The sequence below is a fragment of the Exophiala mesophila genome (assembly GCF_000836275.1).
Source record: "Exophiala mesophila strain CBS 40295 unplaced genomic scaffold supercont1.6, whole genome shotgun sequence".
Classification (NCBI taxonomy): Eukaryota; Fungi; Ascomycota; class Eurotiomycetes; order Chaetothyriales; family Herpotrichiellaceae; genus Exophiala; species Exophiala mesophila.
This window is the reverse complement of record NW_015622509.1, coordinates 799,733-819,541: the sequence shown is the minus strand read 5'-3', so window position 1 is coordinate 819,541 and position 19,809 is coordinate 799,733. Positions and strand designations below refer to the sequence as shown.

Sequence of the window (19,809 nt, the reverse complement as noted above, 5' to 3'; positions counted from 1 at the left end):
GATTTAAAGGGAGACCTTGGCAGCTAAGTCGACAACCCTTTCAACTGTCTATATACTGCGGCCGTCTTAGTGGGAACTGTCATTCATGGAGCGCCTGCATCCCCTTCTAATGGATAGACTCGACAGTTTTGACCAGAGGCGACATGCGAGAATTCCTTCCGATACCCAGAGTTGACATTTTGATCAATTCGCTCGCTCAATAATGCACTGGGATGCCACCGAACCCATTCCGAGGTCTAGTGCATTTTCGACGAGCCTCCCTCTGTCGATAGATCGGTGACTCTGTTGGTAACGGTTGCAAGCCATGCGCAGTGTACAACAACTGCGCATGAGAACTTCTTCAAAGCTTGCGAATCCCGGACAGTGCGACTCATTACAATTCCTTTGCGAGATCTACTTTGTAGGCATAGCCGCCTTCAATTTACTGTCCAACATCACCCTGAACAGCATCTGGAGTCAAACCTGTCATAGAGGGAGGTTCAAAGTAATCATCATCAAGGATGACTTACTGGCTGTGGGAGAGCTTGTGAGCGATGCCCAAGCCCAGGTATCAACCAACGATCAAACCAGACAAAGCGATGGCCAGACGTCTTGTCATACCTTATGACTCCCCCAGGCATGGCCAGGATGACTTCAATCAGTGCTATATAAACTCTGCTAGTTGGGCTTCTCTTCAGATGTATGTACATTAGAAGCAGCTGTTTCTAACAGAAAATAGCCTGAACGAAAGATATCTTTCTCCACGAGAACATGACCTCCTCGAATCGTCCAAGCCCCCCGTTGGGTGTGAGACCGTATCCATTGACCTTGAACACTTTGCCACCAGAAGTTCGAGGTATTATTTATGAATACTTGATCCCTACGATCTTGATTGTCCATCATCATAGGCTAGTGAGATGTGCCACGCTACCTCGGCGACACACTTATAAGATCAAACCCCCGCGAACCCTTCTAAGCACACTTCTTTTCAGATTGGGCAAACAAGTGCACGAGGATGCAATGCATGCCATAAGCAAAGCACCGGTTACTGTTGGTGGAGCTCCACGCCATCCGTTCACTCCAGAGCATTACAACTTCCCACGGTTCATATTTACAAACGTTCACCAGCTTTGCCCTGCAATGACTCGGATCGACGACCTGTTCGAGCGGCAGGAATACGACGTCAACATCTTTCCTAATTTGACTATGGTGTGGGCCGGACCGCCACCCTCGGCTGATATCCGAGTCAACCTGAGGTATCCTGGCGACGTATTGTCATTCGTAGCTGAGTGTCTTCGTGACGACCAAGGACCCGAAGAACTGGCATCATCTAACGCACTTCTTTCCCACTTCCAACATTTCATCGCCACACAAGCCCATACCGAAGATTATCCCACCGAGCCGTTCCGGCAGACAATGGAATACCTCTCTCGAACAGACCTGATGATCCGATGTGGTCACACGTTGTCTGTTCGCGTCATGGCGACTATAGCCGGATCAGGGCCTGCTTCGCACAAAGCAGGGCTTTTGGACGAAGAGTATGATCTGGTAAGCGGAACATGAACAGAGTTCGACTTTCTTGTGTGTAAATAAAATGCCCACACAAGCACAAGCATGCCCCTCTATCCTGGTCTCCAACATCTGTTGTTCTTTTTGGGAACCTCTCCTCAAATGTGACCCGAGTGGACTGACGAACCTGTCTTACTTCTTACTAGGAGATTGTTTGGGACAAAAGCGGTCTCTATATCGATGGCATTCCAGACTTTACAGGCTACGTGTGGTGGCAGGCCTGGAAATTCGGCGAAACCTATCGGGGAGAGGGAGTAACCCCAAATAGGCAAAGGGAAACCATTCACTTTCTTGTCAAGGATTCTAATGATGATGGATACCAGAGAGTTTTGCCTGAAGGGGACGCATCAATCGGGGAGTGGAGATGGAGTGTAATTCCAGAAGTGTGGCGTCTCGTTGAGACTACATCCTCCGATTCATAGATTAGACTGGACTGGACTGGACGGGCAGGACATCCTTGCTCGCCTTTGAGGTATGGCCCGTAATCACGGATGGGTGTCGTTTTCCACTTAGACCTTGATAACCAGTTATGGGAGCTACGGAACGTACGATTGGTCTTTAATAGACAAGACCATATAAAATTTACAGGTCTTTGCATTGAACAAATGCAAACAACCAAATTTATATAAATTCTGTGCGCATGGCTGTATGGCAGGCAGCCTTGGACTTTTTGTGAACATCCGACCTGACTTGATTTCACGAGGCTGGCTACCACCGAGTGTAGATAATAACGACTGTGATCAATCTTGATTTGCAAACATTATTTGTATGCTAATGTCTAGTAGTTCCCATATCCTGACGACTTTTGGTCCAATACTGCAACTTTTTATCCTACTGGCAACATACAACATAAATCAAAGCTGGTCTTCGTCGTCAGGATCGGGTAAATTAGATGCATGGCCCCATCTCCCTTGAGGAACAGGTGCTGCTATTGTCGCAAATCCATTGGTGGAAGGGAAGGCTGGGGTGATCTTGGTGTCATGCTCATCATTAACTTCCTCCTCATCCTCTTCGTCGTATCCATCTTGCATCTCTGCATCCTCCCCTTCCTCCTCCCCATTGTCTTGCCCTTCTTCTTCATCGGTAACACTGACATCCTCAGCCTCGCTACCCAATTCATCAGCCACAAGATCTCGGCTTCGAGATTTTGCCATTTCTCGTTTGTAATCACCTCCATTGTCACTGTCGTCGTCACTATCTGCTCCGCTTCCATCACTTTCGCCGTCGCTGCCTGGATCATAATCTTCCTCTTCTTCGTCCTCTTCATCTTCCAACTGTTGTTGAGCCTTTTCAAGCTCCGTTCTATCGTCAGCTGCATCTTCGTCATCTTCGGCCCCTTCAACTTTAATACCAGAAGCTCTGCTGGTGCCATTGATGTTGAGCTTTTTGGCTCTTCTCGACTCAGCTAAACTGGCGTCCTGAAGGCCATGATGTTTGATGTATGCGTCAATGCCAGCGAAGTCTCCCTGGTCCAACATGGATAATTCAACTTCCTCGATCACCGGATCGCCACCATCAGCAGACTTGGCTGGATCCCGGAAGGCAATGTTCAGGTTGAACGTGCGTTGAAGAACGCTAGTGTAGCTGACACTCTCAATATCCTCCAAGGCAAACAAGGCGAGCGGCTTCTTGAATCCGAAGAAGATTCCGGTTTCTAAGAACCATAGAAACCCATCTTTACTTCCACGAAATGCTTTTACGTGATATGCTGTATCACTCTTACGATGTGACTCGGGAGTAGCAGAAGCGAATTCGTCAGCGTTGGGGAGAGTCAACCCTTTGTCTCCCTCACTAGAACTGCGAGACATGAGAAGGTCGATGACTGCTCCAAGTATGTCGTCTGATTGTGCGCGTTTGGTTGCGGCTTCGGAAAGCGGACCGGAGGATATGTTAAGTGTCTTGAGTGGGCCGTCGGGGACAGTCCATATCAAAGGATCGGCAGAGGAAGATGTTGGTTTGGGTAAAAGACAGAAATTGAATTGTCGAGTTGCCTTTTCTGGCACGGGCAGGCGGAGCGCATGCGCAAAGTCAGAGAAAGGAATTTCGAACTCGAGCTCGTTAGTCGTAGGGTTTGTTGCGGAAATAGAGAAAGTAGTGGTGGGAGAATGGAAATCAGAACCATGTTGTGAGATTCCGAGGTGGAACTTCTTGCGCTGAGGTAGTGTAAAGGAGATATCTTTGGCTTGGAGAATGGGTTCTCTGGTGATGTCAGTCGTTGTACTTGAGCTGATGCCATTGAGTTTCCGTTTTTTGGTGGCGGGTTCCGCATCTTGTGAAGTAAGGGATTTGGTTGAGAGGTGATATTGGGCAATGTCCTGGAACAAGGGAGTATACTGAGGTGTCGAGTCTGTCCAAGAGGACTCGTTAGAACCAACATATGAATGTGATTGCGGGGATTGAACGGTCTTACTGATTGCATCAAAGACTCGCTTTAGCAATGCTGGGTCTGGACCAAAGGCCTGTTGAATGACAGCGGGAGCGGCCATGTTGGAGGACTGCCGTTGTCAGGTTTGTGAAGCAATAGGACACGGCTTGCATAGATGTGCAAAGGTAGGCCGTCTGTTGTCTTATCTAGGGGATCTAGAACGGTGTCCAGTTGACTTGAGCAGACTCAAATCAAAGGATGACGATGATTTCAAGACGACGTGCTGAGTGCAACGAAGACCGATTCCCAAGGCCAATTAATCACGGTCAAGTGGGCGCGTGTCGGAGTGCAGTTTGGCCCCTGACGCGTCGCTGGTCACGTGAGCAGATCTCTATATGATGCGTTTGAGAATTATAATAGGAATTCTGAGAGTGTTTCCATTGTCTGGAGTCCAGCCATCTCAATAGGCCCAGATTCTGATTAATTTGGCATTTCTACCAGACCAAAGTCTAACTCAAAGATATTGTCCAGCATCAAACTTCTCCTTAGGCCAAAACCTCGCTGTGATTATGTTCCCATTAAAAATCCGGCCTTCAAGTGCATTGACCGCTCTCAGCGCACTTAGCTGACTGACAAAGGCGACGAATACCAGGGCTTGGTCGTCAGGTTGGTCTGGTCGGTGGAGGTAGACTCGTTCGACCTTGCCGTACTTGTCTCCACACTCCTCCCCGATTTCTTGCATGATGCCACCCTCTTCCCTTCCAAGTTCTTCGTCGAGATCTAATCCTTGCAGCATGCCGTCAAGTCGAACAACTTCTGACATGGCCCCGAACTTGCCCTCTTCTTCTGCTTCTGCCGATTTGGACTTGTTGCCGCCGAGGATCTTGCCCATTGCTGTGGGCGTGGCAAAACCTCCCCCTTCAGCATCAGACTTCTTCTTGCGCTTGTCGGCTTTAGCGTAAAGAGGATTGATGATGCCGGTGCCCTGGGCCCCAAGACCTTGACCTTTGGTCCATCCGTATTTGGACATCAGTCTTTCAGCAAATCCTGCTTGGCCTGGGCGGTTGGATCGAGGCGCATCTTCCGACTCGTCTTCCGCTTGATTTGATTCAGCCAGTTTCTGGGCCAGCTCACTCTCGGTGGTAGGAATCTCAACAGGGGCGTCCGGAAGGCTGTAGCGTATTGGCGCTCTCGAGATCTGCCCCGTGGGCGGTGCCAGTGGACGGGGCGTAAAGGTATTATTCGAAGTTTGGTTGTCTGGTTCGTCTTCTCTCTGTGGAAATGGCAGGCTGTCGACCTGCATCCCACTCATGCGCATCCTTCGTAAGAACGCATCCTCTCCTGTGTCATCATTCGGAAGATCGACCGCAGGAGCTGGTGGTGGTGGTGGCGGCGACTCGTTATTGAGATTTGGTGGAGGGGCAAAGGACATTGGTGGCGCGAATTGTTCTACAGCGGTTGTTGGTTAGCTTGAAAAACGAACAATGGCATGGGGTCCTCACTATTCATAGGACGGTAGCTATCGCTGTCGGATTCACTTGATCCTCTCCGTTTCATCTTGTGTCTGTATAGAAGATCTTTCCACTCCCGAATTTCAAGGATCTTTTCTTCGCTGCGCTTAAAGTCCTCGTAATTAGTTGGTCTGCTAGGGTCATAAATGTCGTCCCAGTTTTGAATCACTTCAACCTCTTGCTTCTTCTTTTTGCGCTTCTTACGACCACCTCGCTCTCGTTTGGGGCCGGAGGCATAGAAGTTATTGACATCATCATCGTCTGACGCCGTGGCGATCCAGTCGGCGAGAGTTGTCTTGGGCGCCATTGATGGGGTTTGGATCTCTGACGGAGCATCTTGAGTTGACTCGGTTGCTACAGTGGTGGCGGGAACGGCAGCGGCAGCAGGCGGGGCGAATTTGCTGGCAATGGACTTTGCTTTTGCCTTTTGGGCAGACAATTGAGGTCTTCTGGTGGGTTGGAATCTGAGGGAGGCTGGAATTACGACCAAACATGGCAACACGTGAGCAAATCCATATCCAAACCTATCTAGGTTCTTACGATGAATGATGTACCAGCGAGAGCTTGCTGTTTCTTGACAGCTTCATCCTGCTCGGGGGATGATTCATTGACTTTGCCATAGGAGACGGGGGCACTGGAGATGGTGCCAGGCGTATCACTTTTTGGACCTAACAAGTTGGCGTAGAGGGAGAGGCCACCTCGGGGAGGAGGCGCGGGAGGGAGGTTAGAGTCATTGGGCATGGCTTCAACTGGGAAGATGGTTTGCCATGATCTGGAGGATTTGGTGTATTGCGCCTGGTGTGGACGACAGGTATTTATTATTTGTTTGGGGTGATGAAGAGAAGACGCGGGCAAGAATGAGAAAGATGAAAGTAGTGCACGTGGTTAATTCAAGTCCCGTGACCTCGGATGGGCGCAGGCACAGGCGAGGGGAATATGGGGGGTTCCCTTGGTATGCACATGTTTTTTTAGGCGTCGTCAGGTCTCGTATTCTGCGGCCGAGGGCTTAATCCCTACCTAGGATGCCCCCTCCGCCTACCTAGTTTTTGGTAAGGTTAGAGCCCGAACGTCTCGAGAAGAGCAGCTGCTGTGTCTGAACCAACAGGCGTCATATCATCATTATTGAGATCAACCACCACCCCTTGTAAGAACCAGGGTCCCTTGTCTGTAACAGACCTGGAACTCGGACAGAATTGTAACTTTTTATTTCTGTACCTCATGTCACCCGGCATTGTCCTCTCTTATCTTTCTTTTTCTCGACCTTCCAATTGTGTACCATAGTTTTCTCAAGAAGATAGACATTTCCAGTGGATTTCTACAAGACACACCAAGACTGTACTCCGAGAATCTAGGCTTGGCTGCGTCCATTCTATTGCCCAGAATATCACGTCATTGTCTGTGAACTGTCTCGGTCGACCTTTTAATCATTCTTTTGACTTTTATGAACCTCGTCGCGTTCACCTTCAAGCGTCTCTTCCCTTAGCACCCTGGAAGATAGACCTACATCACATAAACATTACCGATTATGGGAGCTGCTACGTTACCATCGTCCATCTCTGGCACTTCGTCAGCAACTGCCATCATCGTCCCTAGCAAGCCTAATCCTCTGACCATTTCCTACTCCCAACTATCCTCGGACATTACCGGGCTTCAAGGCCAACTCGCTCAACTCGGCATTCAACACGGAGATGCCGTATCAATAGCACTTCCCAATACCTACGAGTTCATTGTGTCCTTCCTCGCGACCTCCTACCAAAGAGCAATTGCCGCTCCTCTGAATCCAGCATACAAGCAGGATGAGTTCGAGTTTTACATTGAAGATCTGTCTTCGGCGATAGTCATTGTTCCTCAAGGCTCATATGCCAAAGTTGGACCTGCCGTCCGAGCAGCTCGAAGATTCAATGCTGCAATTGCCGAACTCTACCTGAAGGGGTCCCAACTGGTGCTCGATGTGAAAGAGAAGGGCAAGTTGGCTAAGAGACAGCCACAGGCGCTGGCTCGAGCTGAGCCGGAAGATGTCGCTTTGGTCCTACACACCAGTGGAACTACGGGCAGACCAAAGGCCGTTCCTCTGACGCATCGCAATCTGACAAGGACCATGGCCAACATCAGAGACACTTACGAGTTGACTGCCCAGGATCGAACTTATTTGGTCATGCCTCTGTTCCACGTCCACGGACTGTTGGCGGGCTTCCTTGCTCCTTTACTGGTCGGCGGCTCTGTCATTGTCCCTGCCGCCTTTTCGGCTCGCGTATTCTGGGAGGACTTTGTTACTCACAAAGCTAACTGGTACACGGCTGTCCCCACTATCCATCAAATCCTACTCAAGAATCCTCCCCCCAGTCCCAAACCGCAAATCCGCTTTATCAGATCGTGTTCGTCTCCCCTGTCACCAAAGACGTTTCGAGAATTAGAACAGACATATGGAGCCCCTGTGCTGGAAGCATATGCTATGACAGAAGCCGCTCATCAAATGACGTCCAACCCTCTACCGCACAAAGGCAAACGCCAACCGGGCAGTGTTGGTATCGGCCAGGGCGTGGAAATTAAGATACTGGATGATCAGGGTAACGAAGTGGCCCAAGGGGTCGAGGGCGAGATCTCGATCCGCGGGGAGAATGTTACTAAAGGGTATATCAACAACGAAAAGGCCAACAAGGAAGCGTTCACGGCATCTGGCTTTTTCCGGACAGGTGATCAAGGCAAGAAAGATCCCGATGGATATGTCATCATCACGGGTAGAATCAAGGAGTTGATCAACCGTGGAGGGGAGAAGATCAGTCCCATCGAGCTGGACCATGTGATCGCAACCCACGCAGCAGTGTCAGAAGCAGTCAGCTTTGCCATCCCCTCAGAGCTCTATGGGCAAGAAGTCGGCGTGGCTGTTGTGCCCAAGCCCGGAAAGCAGGTGACAGAAGAGGAGATTACTGCATACGTGGGTGGGAAGACTGCCAGTTTCAAGAAACCCAGCAGAGTGAGTTTAACCCTATCCTTTTGACCGAGACCAGGGTCGCACGTGCTAACATATCTCTTTGTGCAGGTGTGGATTCTAAAAGAGATACCCAAGACGGCCACGGGCAAGATCCAAAGAAGAAAAGTAGCAGACTCGTTACTCGCCAAGGACCGACCTAGAGCGAAGCTGTAGGCTACTGTGGCGTGGCAGTATGCATGTCGGTGTGTACAGGGCCTAGCTTTAGACATGGAGATGATGGCCGAATCTCGCCCGAAGCTATGTAGAGGGCTTCGTGGTTGACCTAACTCTCACTCCACTGGGAAGTTTCTCGTGTACACAAATGGGGCCTGGTGGATGAACGTTTTGGCGAACTGTTCCGTGCCCACCTATGTATACATCCCTACCTATGGTACCTACATGCAAGGCTGTGGACAGTGGATGTCTAGGACCACTGTAGAGGGGGTTGAAGGCAGCTATACCACATGTTCACCACATGTTTGCGACCTACAAGATCACCTGGAGTAGTAGACTCCCAGCGCTTTCACTGGTTGAACTCTTGCCAAGAATCTATCCCAGTAAATGACTCGTAAACAAGCAGTCATCCTCTAAGTGACTGACTCATGTCTCCAACATTAGGCATGCACAATGTCGTCGATGTCGATTTCGGCAGTGTTGACTTTGATTTGTATACTCCATGTCAAAAGGCGTGTCATCTGTTCATCGACCGCAGTGATCTGATGTAGAAGCCAGCAAAGAACCCGGTTCCAAATCCCGGCCAAGAACCACGCCCGAACTCCAAATCTCTCCCTATCAAACGGTCTTATTCTTTTGGCCGCCTCGGCCGCAACACACACCCGTCGTCTTCTCCGCATATAACCGACAAAACTTCCAAACTACCTGTACCACATCTCTCATCCCAAAGTTTACGGCAGACAAGAGACCTTCCTGGTGTCCAACCTGTTTTCCATGTCTTTTGCCATCCCTACTCCTCCTCGTCGAAGCATTTTACGCCTAGTCCCAAGGACTCAACTCCAATCAAAGCCAATCACCACCCCACACTTCCTCCTCCGCACCTCCCCCGCCATCAACATCAGAATGTCTTCCTCAGCCACCGGAACCTCTAAACCACTCTACGAATGGGTGGTGCAGATTCCCGACCTCCCCGGTGCCCTCGACAAACGTATGGCCGCTCGCCCCGCCCACCTGGCTAATTTGAAACCCTTGATCGATGAGGGCATTGTTGTCTTTGGCGGAGCTCAATTGTCCACACAGCCCAAAGAGGGTGAAGCTCCAGCTATGATGGGAAGCATCATGATGATGAAGGCTGAGAGCGAAGAGAAGGTGCGAGAGTTCATTGAGAAGGATGCGTATACTGTGGGCGGTGCGTGGGACGCAAAGAATGCAAAGATCTTCCCATTCCGGTGTGCAGTCAGGACCGCCATGTAAATAATCACCAGCACTCTCTACAATTTGTCACGGCAAGGGGACAGAGACACCTTGGTTTGGTTGGTGGGTGAAATAGACTGCATCTCGAGTCATGTCGTCCTGTGACTTGTTCTTCTGCCTTGACCAAAGCAACATCAATACCAAAACACTATTCCTTGACGCTTATCGAGCCTGCCCCTTACGGGTACTTCAACTAGACGGCCCTTGAGCCTTCCACCTTGTCTTCTGCTCTGGTGACACTGACATGTGTTTCAGATGTATCGTCCCGAGCTGAATGGGACACGTGATACACGAGGAATGCCTGGGAAAGGGTGGGTCAATATTCACCAGCGACTGAAAGAATTCGGGTCGTTGTAGCGGCAGCTTGCCGACCTCGTCCTCCCACAAGAATCCAAGAAATGATAATGCTTCGCAGTCGGTTCCCGTTACAGCGCAGGTTGAGAATATTCAAGATCTACATCTACGTCAGCGCCTGCTGCACGGCTAAGTACACTAAGTACACCCTGCGACCTGAATGGCTGAATCCATGAATCCGTAGCAACGGGAATTTGAAGTTGAGGTGTGTCCGTCGTGCCTTCCCAGTCACTCGTCACCGTTACCAGGCTTCTTGCCATTCCTGGATCGTTGCCCAGATACAATTTCTGCACATCCCACGATTTCTTGCTCTCTTCATCTTTCGTTTTCACCAGGTCCAAAGAACCATAAAACCTCTCCTGGTACCTCATCCAGTCTGCCTCTTCTTATTTCAATCCCAATCCACACTACCACTATCCTGCAAAGTCCAAGAGCTCAAACCATTCAAATTCCCATTCCCACCCAAAAGTTTGCTTCCAACATAAAATGTCCATCGTCAGCGTTGTCCTCACCCTTTTCGTCCTTACTCTCACCGCCTTCGCTCAAGAAGAGGATCACTCCCAGCATATTGCCCCCATCGTCAACAATAACCCTCAATCTACCGCCTTCCAAGCACTTCTGCAGTACGGCAGACCTGTTCAAGGCCTTGTCATTGCTGTCTCCAGTGAGAATGGCACAGGTGTGAACTTCTCAATCAACCTTTTTGATTTTCCATCCGCAGAAGATGGTCCTTTCAGTAGGTCGATAACCCAGAGTCGACTCCCTCCACTTTAGTCTCATTCATGCTCACATTTTCACCAGAATACCATATCCACGAGTTTCCCCTCGACACTGAAGGAAATTGTACCTCCGCAGGTGGTCATTTGACTCCGTATGGTCGCCAAGACACTCCTCCTTGTGACAATACTGTTCAAGAAACTTGCCAGCCGGGCGACCTGAGTGGCAAACACGGTGGTATCTCCGATACCGCGGATGGCAACACTTTCCAGGCCACTTTTCTCGACCTCTATCTAAGCACCGATCCAAACAGCGTTAGCTTCTTTGGAAATCGATCGATTGTAGTCCATGCAAACAACGGCACAAGACTGAATTGTGGAAACTTCACCCAACAGGTGGCTGATAGCGGAGGTGGACAAGGTGGTGATAGCGCTGGAAATGGAAGCAGACCGAATGGTAATGGCCCAGAGAGTTACAATCCGGTCAATGGAGGCAATGGAGGAGGCGGAAACCATACAGGTCCGACCTTGGCAACACCTACAGCTGGTGCAACCAGACTGTCGCTGTTGTCTTGTCTTGCTTGCATGACACCAGTGATCTTGCCGTTGTTGCTGTGGTCTTTGGATGACATGTTCTGAGCGGCTGAAATCAGCGCTATGCATGCCATCAGAGCCATTCAGTTAGGTAAAGGTTTATCACAATGAACCATGTATAATAGTAGACAGAATCGAGGGCGGCGTGATTGAGACTGGGACGTGGTGGCATCTAGTGGCTGGAATCGCTAGATGGCCGACGATTTGTCTCTGGTGTTTGACCTGGTCTGAGAACCAAAGTATTGATGTGGTTTCGGAACCGCTGGTTGTCAATCGATTCGTGTCAAAGCCCTCAGAAGATGTTTCCCTCGGCTTCCCATCCCGCCCGTAAGTGTGTCAAATCGTCTCGTAGCCTAACAAGTAAGGCTCTGGAGGCAGCTGTCACCATGAATCAATTCAGTCTCTTCAGAAACCCCTGCTGGATCAATCTCTCAACATCGCCAAGTCTGACATGTAGCTGGCTGTTTTTGGTCAGGTTAAGAGTTCCATACTCTGTTTGAATCTCGCCGGCATCCTTGAGGACTCGCACGTCAATAAATAAGTCTTTCGGCGGGACCAATGACCCTGTGAGGTCGACGTCGGTCCATTGACCCTTGTAGCTGGCCAGAAGATCCGAATATTGCAAGAACAGGGCATGTTCTTCAGGCGAGAGATTTGGTGACGCAGACGAATCCTTAGTCCCTGTCGCATCACCGGCATTCCCTAGACGGCTACCACCTGCTGATATATCGTCGCCGTCACCAACCGAGGTCGTAGGGTCCCATCCCTGCCAAACCAATTCCTCGACCCTATCTGCCCTTACGCGATGATACGCCAGTAGACATCTCTTGTTCCGCCTCATGCTCAAATGGTCCACCAACAAAGCGCACGCCGTCGCCGGGTGTTCGGCCGGGTTGAATGAGTTACTGCTGCTCTGGAAGCCATCCTCCGTCGAGCCTTGTGTATTGTTGAATGGCGCAAGGATCGCCGCCACGTCTCGATCGAGGTCCCGCACCTCGCGGACACAGCTGCGTACAAGTTCCGTCTGATATGCCGGTAGCACAGGTAATGTGAGCGTGCGCCGGGCGTGTTGCACCTAGAGAAAGCCCGAAGATCAGTGTCTGCGCAAAGGTTACAGTTGGTTTATTGGAAATCTTGGGCGAGGCGCCCGTGCTTGGAACACCCCCCTCGTCCAATGTACTTACCAGTTTGTTGCCCACTTCGCCGTGCATCGTTGGACCGCTACATGTAGTAAGTCTGATATCGATCTGTAAGCATCACCCTTGCGGTTGAGGGATTTTTAGGATTGCCAGGTGTGTTCTATTTGGACGAGAAACATCAAGTGATGTGTATTCCTTGAACAAAGCCGCAGGCGCATGCGGGGAAATTTCAACGCGTCGTGTTCATTCCGCCAATCATCTTCAACTAAGGCGGAGTTTAAGTCTAATTGTTGCTGAAAGCAATCCTAATGACAATCGCGCATTTAAATCATAAACATCATCAACCATCTAGCTCGATTCATTACACTGGTGTGCACAAGTTAGCCGCATCTGCGGCACTTTACCCGCCTATAATGTCTCTGCTCGACGTATCTTTGATGCATGGCCAAGGACCTCTCTCCTTCAGGTGCGCTAGGCAGTGGACTTGCAGTTTTGCAGCGAGACGCTATTCTCAGTATGAGGAACCCCCTATGGTTTTGGTGCAACACGTTTCTCGAAACTATAGTTGCGCATCTGTCATATGAGCTGGTGGTTTGTAAAGAATGGTTGAAGACAAACTGTTCAAACATGGCTAAAACTGACTTACTCTCTCTGGTTCTGACGGACTTCAATTGGCAAAGCGATTCGCAAATGATTGAACCGTAAGTACTTGTTGGGTCGTGTTTAGGAGACTCCAAGTTGAAATATTGACAAACCTCTTCCCCAGATACGAAAAGTGCCATGAGAAACAAAAAGATCTAGCTATCATCAACTCTTCTAAACCCCTACACCATACCCGGCTTGTCAAGTTTCCTAAGCTGTGACGTGCCTTTGGCATTTACGACCACGCATGCGACCGAGCAACTCGAAACAGAGACGGCCCACTATCGCTCTACCACGCCTATATCCATTGCATCTGATACGTTCAAGGAGGAAAGCGTGAAGGTCAGTACTGTCACATCCTCCCCCATATACATGCACATGTGCTTAATCGGTGACACAGCGATACCAAGGACCCACATTATCTTCGCAGCCAGCAAATGAGCGTCGTAGGTCTTGGCACGCCTCCCTAGATCTCAGCCTTGTGCACGTGCAGATTCACAGTCGTGTGCCCTTCTTCATAGCACGAGCACACCATTTCCACCATTCACAGCAAGAGGATGACCACGATGGGTTTCCAAATGGCCGAGCACGCCTTCCCAGTGCTGCGGTCTTTGTTTCCAACCATGAATCAATTGTGGGTCGGGAGAGATAACGCGGTGTTCTTGTGAAACCCAACAATTAACAAAGCAGGTCGGTTGGCTGGCAATCAAAGACTAGATTGTGTCATTGATTCAGATCTTCTTGGTTTAAATCAATGACTCTGTCCCTGGACCTTTGTTTGAAGTAACGACAAGGACAAGGAATCATATCTCTGGCCTTCTCCTGACTTATCAAGATTGACATCCCGCAAACCGCGAGCTGATCAACATTTGCTCATCACTTGATTATAGCTATAGAAATATCTCACCAAGCACAACATGGCTAAGCCTTCGGATAGCAAGCGACAACGGCTATCACATCTGGGAAGAAGCCTCTTTCACCTTAAACGGCCAAGGTCGGTGGACAGTCTGACTTTAGACGCCGACAATGTCCAAACACCGAGAATCAGTGCTCAGAGAACGATGGAGTCAGAAAAGTCATCGACAATAGAGAATCTAAGAAAAGAGATTCTAGACTTGAAGAAGAAACTGCGGAGCTGTCCTCCTGTTGACACCAATTTTTCCGCGCAAAGTAGCGCAAAGCGTACGTATATAACTGCATGCCACCGTGACTCCAAGCTAATTGATCGTTCTACAGCAGCATCACCGATCATCACTCCTAACTCTGCAACTCCAAGCTCTACGCCGCCCTCTGTCACCCCCTCAAGCTCCTCATATGGAACATCCCTAATCAGCACCAATTCCACCGCCACCAGTCTCAGCCTCATTGAAAGCAACACACCCAATACTTCTGGGCGTACCGATCTCCTTATCAGTGTGGCAGATCGGTTCCTGGATCTGTGTAGCAGGCTTGATGAACTCCTCGACGAGCGCCAGACCATGTCCAAGATTGGAGGAGGCCTCCCGGCCTGTTTAATGGGCTCGTACCACGCAGATGGCAGCGGGCAAGATCTCAAGGGATTCATCCGAAACTCGCTTGCCCTACGAGAAAACAGGATTGAGCTGGAGAACTGTCAGAAAGAACGCCCTCATCACAAATTTAGAGTTGCTGAAACCGGACTGAGGCTTGCTGTTAACCGGATAGCCTTCATGTTCGATCGCCTCATTGGGACCTGTAACAGGATACCACTCGAAGCTCAAGAGGATGAATTCTGGGCGAACAGACAGAACATTCATAGCGTGGTTTCGAATATTCTGAGTGACACCTTTCTCACAGTTACAGACCACTCCTGGACCAGGCTATATTTGAAAGGCCTACTCGCATTCTATCGCGATGAAGCGACTCAACAATTCCATGTGCAAACACCGCTGCCCGCTATGTCTGCTCCAGTCCAGCATCTCCATGAGCTTCTTTCGCGGGCTTCTACTCGCAATAGGGATTCTCCCAATACCAACCTACGGACATCGCCACAAAACCCAATATCCAGACGGGAGGATGGTGCAAGGGACAGAAAGTACTGCCCTGCCTGCCATCCATCAACGAGATTCGATATTCTGAAGTTTGACACGGAGCTAAAGCATATGAAATGGAAGCGGAAATGTCGCCTTTGTCACAAGCTCATCGAGCGCGATTTTGTGAGAGAGACTGTCATTAGTCTTGCTGTCCGAAGAAAGTGAGAGCTGTGACTCGGTTGAGGATTCAAAGCGCGAATTCAGAATGGATTGTCGATAGTAACCCCCTCAAGCTGGGAACTTGAGAACAGCATGCTGGTCATGCTGATGGCTACTTGAATATGCAAATGCATGAGGCATGGGGAGGGATCGCAAGAAATGCTCCCTAATCATCTCAACCTCTCGAGCACCTTGGAACGATGGCCATTGCAAACCTAGAAGAGAATAGAAAAGGACGATAGATTTCAGGTACTCGAAATATCATGAGGAGGCACACGTAAGCCTTGGAAAATGTTGACGACCCAACCAAGTGGTTGGTTTCACCAGTTCCGTGAATAGAACTTTAACATGTGAAAAGAAAATGCTCGTATCAATCTCGGGAAGTACGATCATCTCTCTGCCTAGCCTGGATCTTGGTGTCTTCTTAGTCAGAAGGTGTAATGTCGTACAAAGCCCGGGTCCAGAAAGCCAACCATTGTCGAGGCTCTGAGAAGAGGGTTCAGAAACCATAGAAGATGAAGCCGTCTCACACCAGCAAACTCGAAATGTTACACAACATTCTTGCTGCCCAATGATCAGACCTGCTACTTATATCCATGCAACTCCATTTCAACGGATTTTCTTATCCTGTTTCCTTTACTATCGCTTGGCTGTTGCTCTCCTCGGTTTCCGCAGAACAAACCTAGCTTTCTCGAAATTCAATGCTCCTCGACTAATATCTGTCTCCTGGTCTGTACGATATCATAGATTCAACTTCCACTGGCCATCAAATCGCTCGGCCCTAGCTTTATCATCCCAGCATCCACCCCACACAAGCGACCTTTCACTTCGTATTCCGCCCTCCTTGTCTTGCATTCAACCAAAAATAGGCCACATATCCCCACATAGCCTGCTTTGTGTCTTCGAGATGGGGATCTGAGCACACGGCTTTGTCTGGAGACCGCGATCAGCCACTCCTCGGGTCGCATATAAGTCGATCACTATCGTTGCATTTTTCAGTCACCATCATCAACGTTCTGTGTGGCCATCTTTCTCAGGTCAATACGAAAATGAGCTGAATTTCCTCGCTATACACGTCGCTAGGCTTTCTTCAGGAAGTCTTCAGGATACAGGCATGATGTTCAGCTTTTAGAGTCAGCGTCCACACGACCCTTCTCAGCTCTCATCTATTCAAAAGAGGAATTCCGTGGAGGAGATATAGTACAGTCTTTCAGCAGAAGGAAGGAACATGAACCTACAGGAGCGAATTTTCCACCGCCATAGCTTCCACATTCAACATGACCTTTTCACCAGCTCTGTCATCCATCGGAATTATATCTCATTGTTTACTTCTGGCAATTGGGCATATCAGCATCAGTAATCAGCCAGCCTTGCTCTGCCTAGGAGGCACCTTCTCGAGGTGCAGAGTGTGAGTAACAGTCACTGTGCTGTGAAACCGAGTCCTCCTGCTTAATCAGAACCTGCCCCACTAAGACGGTGGCTTCTTGGTTCCAAAGCCAAAAATGGTTCTTTGCGCTTTGTACGATAAATGGATAGTACATAAATTCAGACAATGCTTATTAATGGATCCACTAAGTTGAATCTCCTTCTTGCCATGGTTTTGCTGTTGTGATGTGTTCTGTCCTGTCACGGTGGTCTTGGAAGAATTGTCTACAATTGATACGATAGGCTCCTGTGTACGTTGATGGTAATCGTGCAAGTCAAAACGTATTTATGCTCTGTGTTGACAGACGTAGCCTAGAGCTGAGCTCCACTACCAGATCTATCACTATATCTCTACATGGTGATACATGTAGTAAGTTCTGTTCTTTGACCATCCATCTCATCCATTCCCGATCCTCTTGGCAAATATGCAAAAAATGTCGACTTGAAAGCCTCATACGCCGTCGCCATGCAACTGTATCAGACACAAAACATTGTCTGCTACCTCAGGACCTTCAGCCCAACTTCTGAAACTCGGATTCAAAGTCCATGCCAACGTTAGCCCCATCACCCCAAACATCATGCTCGTTGGTCAAGGTGGCCAAACCAGGATGGATTGCTTCGGGGTCATATCCCATCTCCATTTCGTTGACAGATTCGAAGGCCACCGGCCTTGACGGGTCTTCGAGCTGCTCGGCCTCTGCATAAAAGACGTGTTCATATCCAGAATTGACCTGACCTAGACGTGGGTCAATCATGTCCCCAGCAACGTGCATGTGATTATGATGCTGCTGAGGAGGCGGTTCAGATGTCAATAGCTCGTGATGGGTCGTTTGGGGCATGCCGACGAGTCCCAAACCGTTTTGGTATGCCGCGTACGGATCTTCGGGGGCGTCGTACCTCACCTCAGGCATGGGATCAGCATAATAGCCCATAGGAGGTCCAGGTTGGTAATATTGCCCGCCGATAGCCTCGTGTCTGACCATGACCGGTGTGATGCCGTAGGGATTGGGGATATCGTATCCAGATAGCTGTAGTGACGGCATGGGTTGTTGGTATTGGACTTGGACTTGGTGAGGATCAAACGGACTTGATGTCGCACTTCGATTCTCCACGTATCGCATACTTCGGTTTCTCTTGCCGACCGCGGGAGAGCCTACCCAGTCCGGGTCACTGTCGCTAGGATCCTCGTCTTGTCTTACCCTCTTGGTTTTGTTAGGGGCAAATTTATATTCAGGATGCGCAGCTGCGTGGTTGTCTCTCTCGATGATGGCGAAGTTCTCATACAATTCTCTGACCTCCTTGGGCTCCAGAGGCCAACTTGCTCCAGTCACTTGGGAAACGACTTGATGATTGTTCTCCTTGCAAAATTGCTTGGCTCGTTCGGCGTATGCGGAACGGTAGAGCATGAAAGAGTTCATGGGTCTGGGTACGTGGCCCTTGTTCCCTTCGACCTCTGCCCGTCGTCGTTCCACAGACCGATGGACATGAGCACCCATGTCCTTCAACGGCGTCTTGTAGTCCCGGGTCAGCACACTGAGTGGTTGGTCGATGATGGGTCCTCCTTTTCTACCAGTCTTCTTCTGGTGCCTTTTGCCTCGGACACGAGGTGATCGTGAATGTCGTGAGTCTGATTCTGTTGCTGGACTTGCCGACCCAAGTGCTCTTCCGCTGCGTGTCTGTATACCCGGTTCATGCACAGATTCTGGGGAAGCATATGCTGGATGTGAGGTGATCATTTGCTTGGCTGGTCAGCTTTCTGGAGATAGCACTTAAGAGTCTGAACTCACCTGTTGTGGCGTATAGTATATTTGGGAAGGAGCTTGATGATACATGGATGGGTCGCCATATGAGCTCTGTAATTGTCAGCGATGGGGAGTGTCATTGAGGGAGAGATGCTTACGTATGGATCATTGAGCCCAAGATCTGGCATCAGTTGTGTTGAAGGCATCGGCGGTGTAAAGGGCTCTGGCTTGATTTTGGCCACTGATGACCTGGTACTCCTGTCGGCCAGGTCGTATTGTTCGTCGGAAGAGTGTGGTGGGGAAATCGGTCGGCCAGCAGCGGGACGCATTACGGTAGAGAGTATCAAGTGTGAACCGAGACGACTGGCGACTGGAGAAGTGGAGCAGCGGGATGTTCCTTGTGATACTTCACCGCTGGTGTCAGAGTGAGTTTTAGATGGCCGATGAGGAACAGGACTGTGGCTGTTGTGGGGCAGATGCTGAAAGGATCTCAGATGAAAGAGACCTTGGCTTGGGCTCTATAACCGCCTTGATAAGAATCGTGTTCAGGAGAACAACGCCGGCCACGATTGCTATCAGCTCTCTCCTCAGAGCGTTGTTCTGCACAATGTAGAATTGCTTTGCTTGGTTGTTCCTTGGGAAAGGAAACCGTCTCTCAAAGGATCCCTTGTTCTGGGAAGGTTTGACGCGGATAGATGAATGGAGAGAGAAAGCTCTTGCCACCAGCAGTCTGATTTCCCACGGTGTGAGGTATTCTAAAGGTGTTGAGGAGGAACCAGTTGGAAAAGTAGCGTCGGTACCTTGCAGGAAGACAAGGCTATGGGTTTGCGGTAAAGCTGTGGCTCTCTGAACGAGCTGAACTCTCTGTAACTAGCCACCCGTGGCTTTGTCTCAAATGGTTCCCAGTAAAGGAGGAGCAATCTCCAGTCGGAAATTGTCAACAAGACGGTATCAAGCTTTGTCGATGTAAGAAGAGTAGAAAGAAGAAAGACAAAACAAGAAGCCATTTGAACTGGATCGGCTCATGTCTTCTGGTTGCTTTCGCTCGAGCTGGGAGCGTCGACGGAGAAGATTGGCCGCATTCGGACATAACACCAAAAGTCAAGTCTTTCTCTGGAACTCATCTTTTGTTCACACAAGATGAAAGCGAAAACCATACGCTAG

The 19,809-nt window shown here is 49.6% G+C and overlaps 8 protein-coding genes across 9 annotated transcripts; 5 read left to right on the top strand and 3 right to left on the bottom strand.

The window, feature by feature from the left end:
• Positions 1 to 1,119: 1,119 nt before the first annotated feature.
• PV10_08217 (uncharacterized protein) lies at positions 1,120 to 1,970 on the top strand (the record flags this gene model as incomplete). Its single annotated transcript, XM_016373205.1, has 2 exons — positions 1,120 to 1,527; positions 1,695 to 1,970. 2 exons carry the CDS (start codon positions 1,120 to 1,122, stop codon positions 1,968 to 1,970), a joined length of 684 nt encoding a protein of 227 aa, XP_016220116.1.
• Positions 1,971 to 2,343: 373 nt separating this feature from the next.
• PV10_08216 (uncharacterized protein) lies at positions 2,344 to 4,072 on the bottom strand. Its single transcript, XM_016373204.1, has 2 exons — positions 3,959 to 4,072; positions 2,344 to 3,895 (listed from the first exon to the last, which is right to left on the bottom strand). Exons 1-2 carry the CDS (start codon positions 4,032 to 4,034, stop codon positions 2,403 to 2,405), a joined length of 1,569 nt encoding a protein of 522 aa, XP_016220115.1. The 5' UTR covers positions 4,035 to 4,072; the 3' UTR covers positions 2,344 to 2,402.
• A 267-nt stretch (positions 4,073 to 4,339) lies between these two features.
• Positions 4,340 to 6,244, bottom strand: PV10_08215. 2 transcript variants are annotated; one of them, XM_016373202.1, is made up of 3 exons: positions 5,979 to 6,244; positions 5,416 to 5,898; positions 4,340 to 5,362 (listed from the first exon to the last, which is right to left on the bottom strand). In XM_016373202.1, exons 1-3 carry the CDS (start codon positions 6,163 to 6,165, stop codon positions 4,428 to 4,430), a joined length of 1,605 nt encoding a protein of 534 aa, XP_016220113.1. In that variant the 5' UTR covers positions 6,166 to 6,244; the 3' UTR covers positions 4,340 to 4,427. The 2 variants fall into 2 exon arrangements, with proteins under 2 accessions (XP_016220113.1, XP_016220114.1); XM_016373203.1 differs by having other exon boundaries at positions 5,416 to 6,244.
• Positions 6,245 to 6,689: 445 nt separating this feature from the next.
• PV10_08214 (uncharacterized protein) lies at positions 6,690 to 8,943 on the top strand. Its single transcript, XM_016373201.1, has 2 exons — positions 6,690 to 8,398; positions 8,465 to 8,943. Exons 1-2 carry the CDS (start codon positions 6,950 to 6,952, stop codon positions 8,567 to 8,569), a joined length of 1,554 nt encoding a protein of 517 aa, XP_016220112.1. The 5' UTR covers positions 6,690 to 6,949; the 3' UTR covers positions 8,570 to 8,943.
• Positions 8,944 to 9,076: 133 nt separating this feature from the next.
• On the top strand, positions 9,077 to 10,063 carry PV10_08213 (uncharacterized protein). The gene has a single exon (XM_016373200.1). The coding sequence runs from the start codon at positions 9,344 to 9,346 to the stop codon at positions 9,821 to 9,823; it is 480 nt and encodes a 159-aa protein (XP_016220111.1). The 5' UTR covers positions 9,077 to 9,343; the 3' UTR covers positions 9,824 to 10,063.
• Positions 10,064 to 10,287: 224 nt separating this feature from the next.
• On the bottom strand, positions 10,288 to 12,698 carry PV10_08211 (uncharacterized protein; the record flags this gene model as incomplete). Its single annotated transcript, XM_016373198.1, has 2 exons — positions 10,288 to 12,562; positions 12,672 to 12,698. 2 exons carry the CDS (start codon positions 12,696 to 12,698, stop codon positions 11,879 to 11,881), a joined length of 711 nt encoding a protein of 236 aa, XP_016220109.1. The 3' UTR covers positions 10,288 to 11,878.
• PV10_08212 (uncharacterized protein) lies at positions 10,664 to 11,532 on the top strand (the record flags this gene model as incomplete). Its single annotated transcript, XM_016373199.1, has 2 exons — positions 10,664 to 10,913; positions 10,979 to 11,532. 2 exons carry the CDS (start codon positions 10,664 to 10,666, stop codon positions 11,530 to 11,532), a joined length of 804 nt encoding a protein of 267 aa, XP_016220110.1.
• Positions 12,699 to 13,959: 1,261 nt separating the features above from the next.
• Positions 13,960 to 15,727, top strand: PV10_08210 (uncharacterized protein). Its single transcript, XM_016373197.1, has 2 exons — positions 13,960 to 14,450; positions 14,505 to 15,727. The coding sequence occupies exons 1-2, from the start codon at positions 14,186 to 14,188 to the stop codon at positions 15,482 to 15,484; spliced, it is 1,245 nt and encodes a 414-aa protein (XP_016220108.1). The 5' UTR covers positions 13,960 to 14,185; the 3' UTR covers positions 15,485 to 15,727.
• Positions 15,728 to 19,809: the final 4,082 nt, after the last annotated feature.

What these genes read in the sequence shown, in the direction of transcription:
- PV10_08210 (XM_016373197.1), top strand. Translation starts at nt 14,186, where the DNA reads ATGGCTAAGCCTTCGGATAGCAAGCGACAACGGCTATCACATCTGGGA. An exon ending in CGCGCAAAGTAGCGCAAAGC is followed by an intron (nt 14,451 to 14,504) that starts GTACGTATATAA and finishes ATCGTTCTACAG; the next exon opens with CAGCATCACCGATCATCACT.
- PV10_08215 (XM_016373202.1), bottom strand. Translation starts at nt 6,165, where the DNA reads ATGCCCAATGACTCTAACCTCCCTCCCGCGCCTCCTCCCCGAGGTGGC. An exon ending in GAAACAGCAAGCTCTCGCTG is followed by an intron (nt 5,899 to 5,978) that starts GTACATCATTCA and finishes TCGTAATTCCAG; the next exon opens with CCTCCCTCAGATTCCAACCC. An exon ending in TAGCTACCGTCCTATGAATA is followed by an intron (nt 5,363 to 5,415) that starts GTGAGGACCCCA and finishes CAACCGCTGTAG; the next exon opens with AACAATTCGCGCCACCAATG.
- PV10_08216 (XM_016373204.1), bottom strand. Translation starts at nt 4,034, where the DNA reads ATGGCCGCTCCCGCTGTCATTCAACAGGCCTTTGGTCCAGACCCAGCA. An exon ending in GCGAGTCTTTGATGCAATCA is followed by an intron (nt 3,896 to 3,958) that starts GTAAGACCGTTC and finishes CCTCTTGGACAG; the next exon opens with ACTCGACACCTCAGTATACT.
- PV10_08214 (XM_016373201.1), top strand. Translation starts at nt 6,950, where the DNA reads ATGGGAGCTGCTACGTTACCATCGTCCATCTCTGGCACTTCGTCAGCA. An exon ending in GTTTCAAGAAACCCAGCAGA is followed by an intron (nt 8,399 to 8,464) that starts GTGAGTTTAACC and finishes CTCTTTGTGCAG; the next exon opens with GTGTGGATTCTAAAAGAGAT.
- PV10_08213 (XM_016373200.1), top strand. Translation starts at nt 9,344, where the DNA reads ATGTCTTTTGCCATCCCTACTCCTCCTCGTCGAAGCATTTTACGCCTA.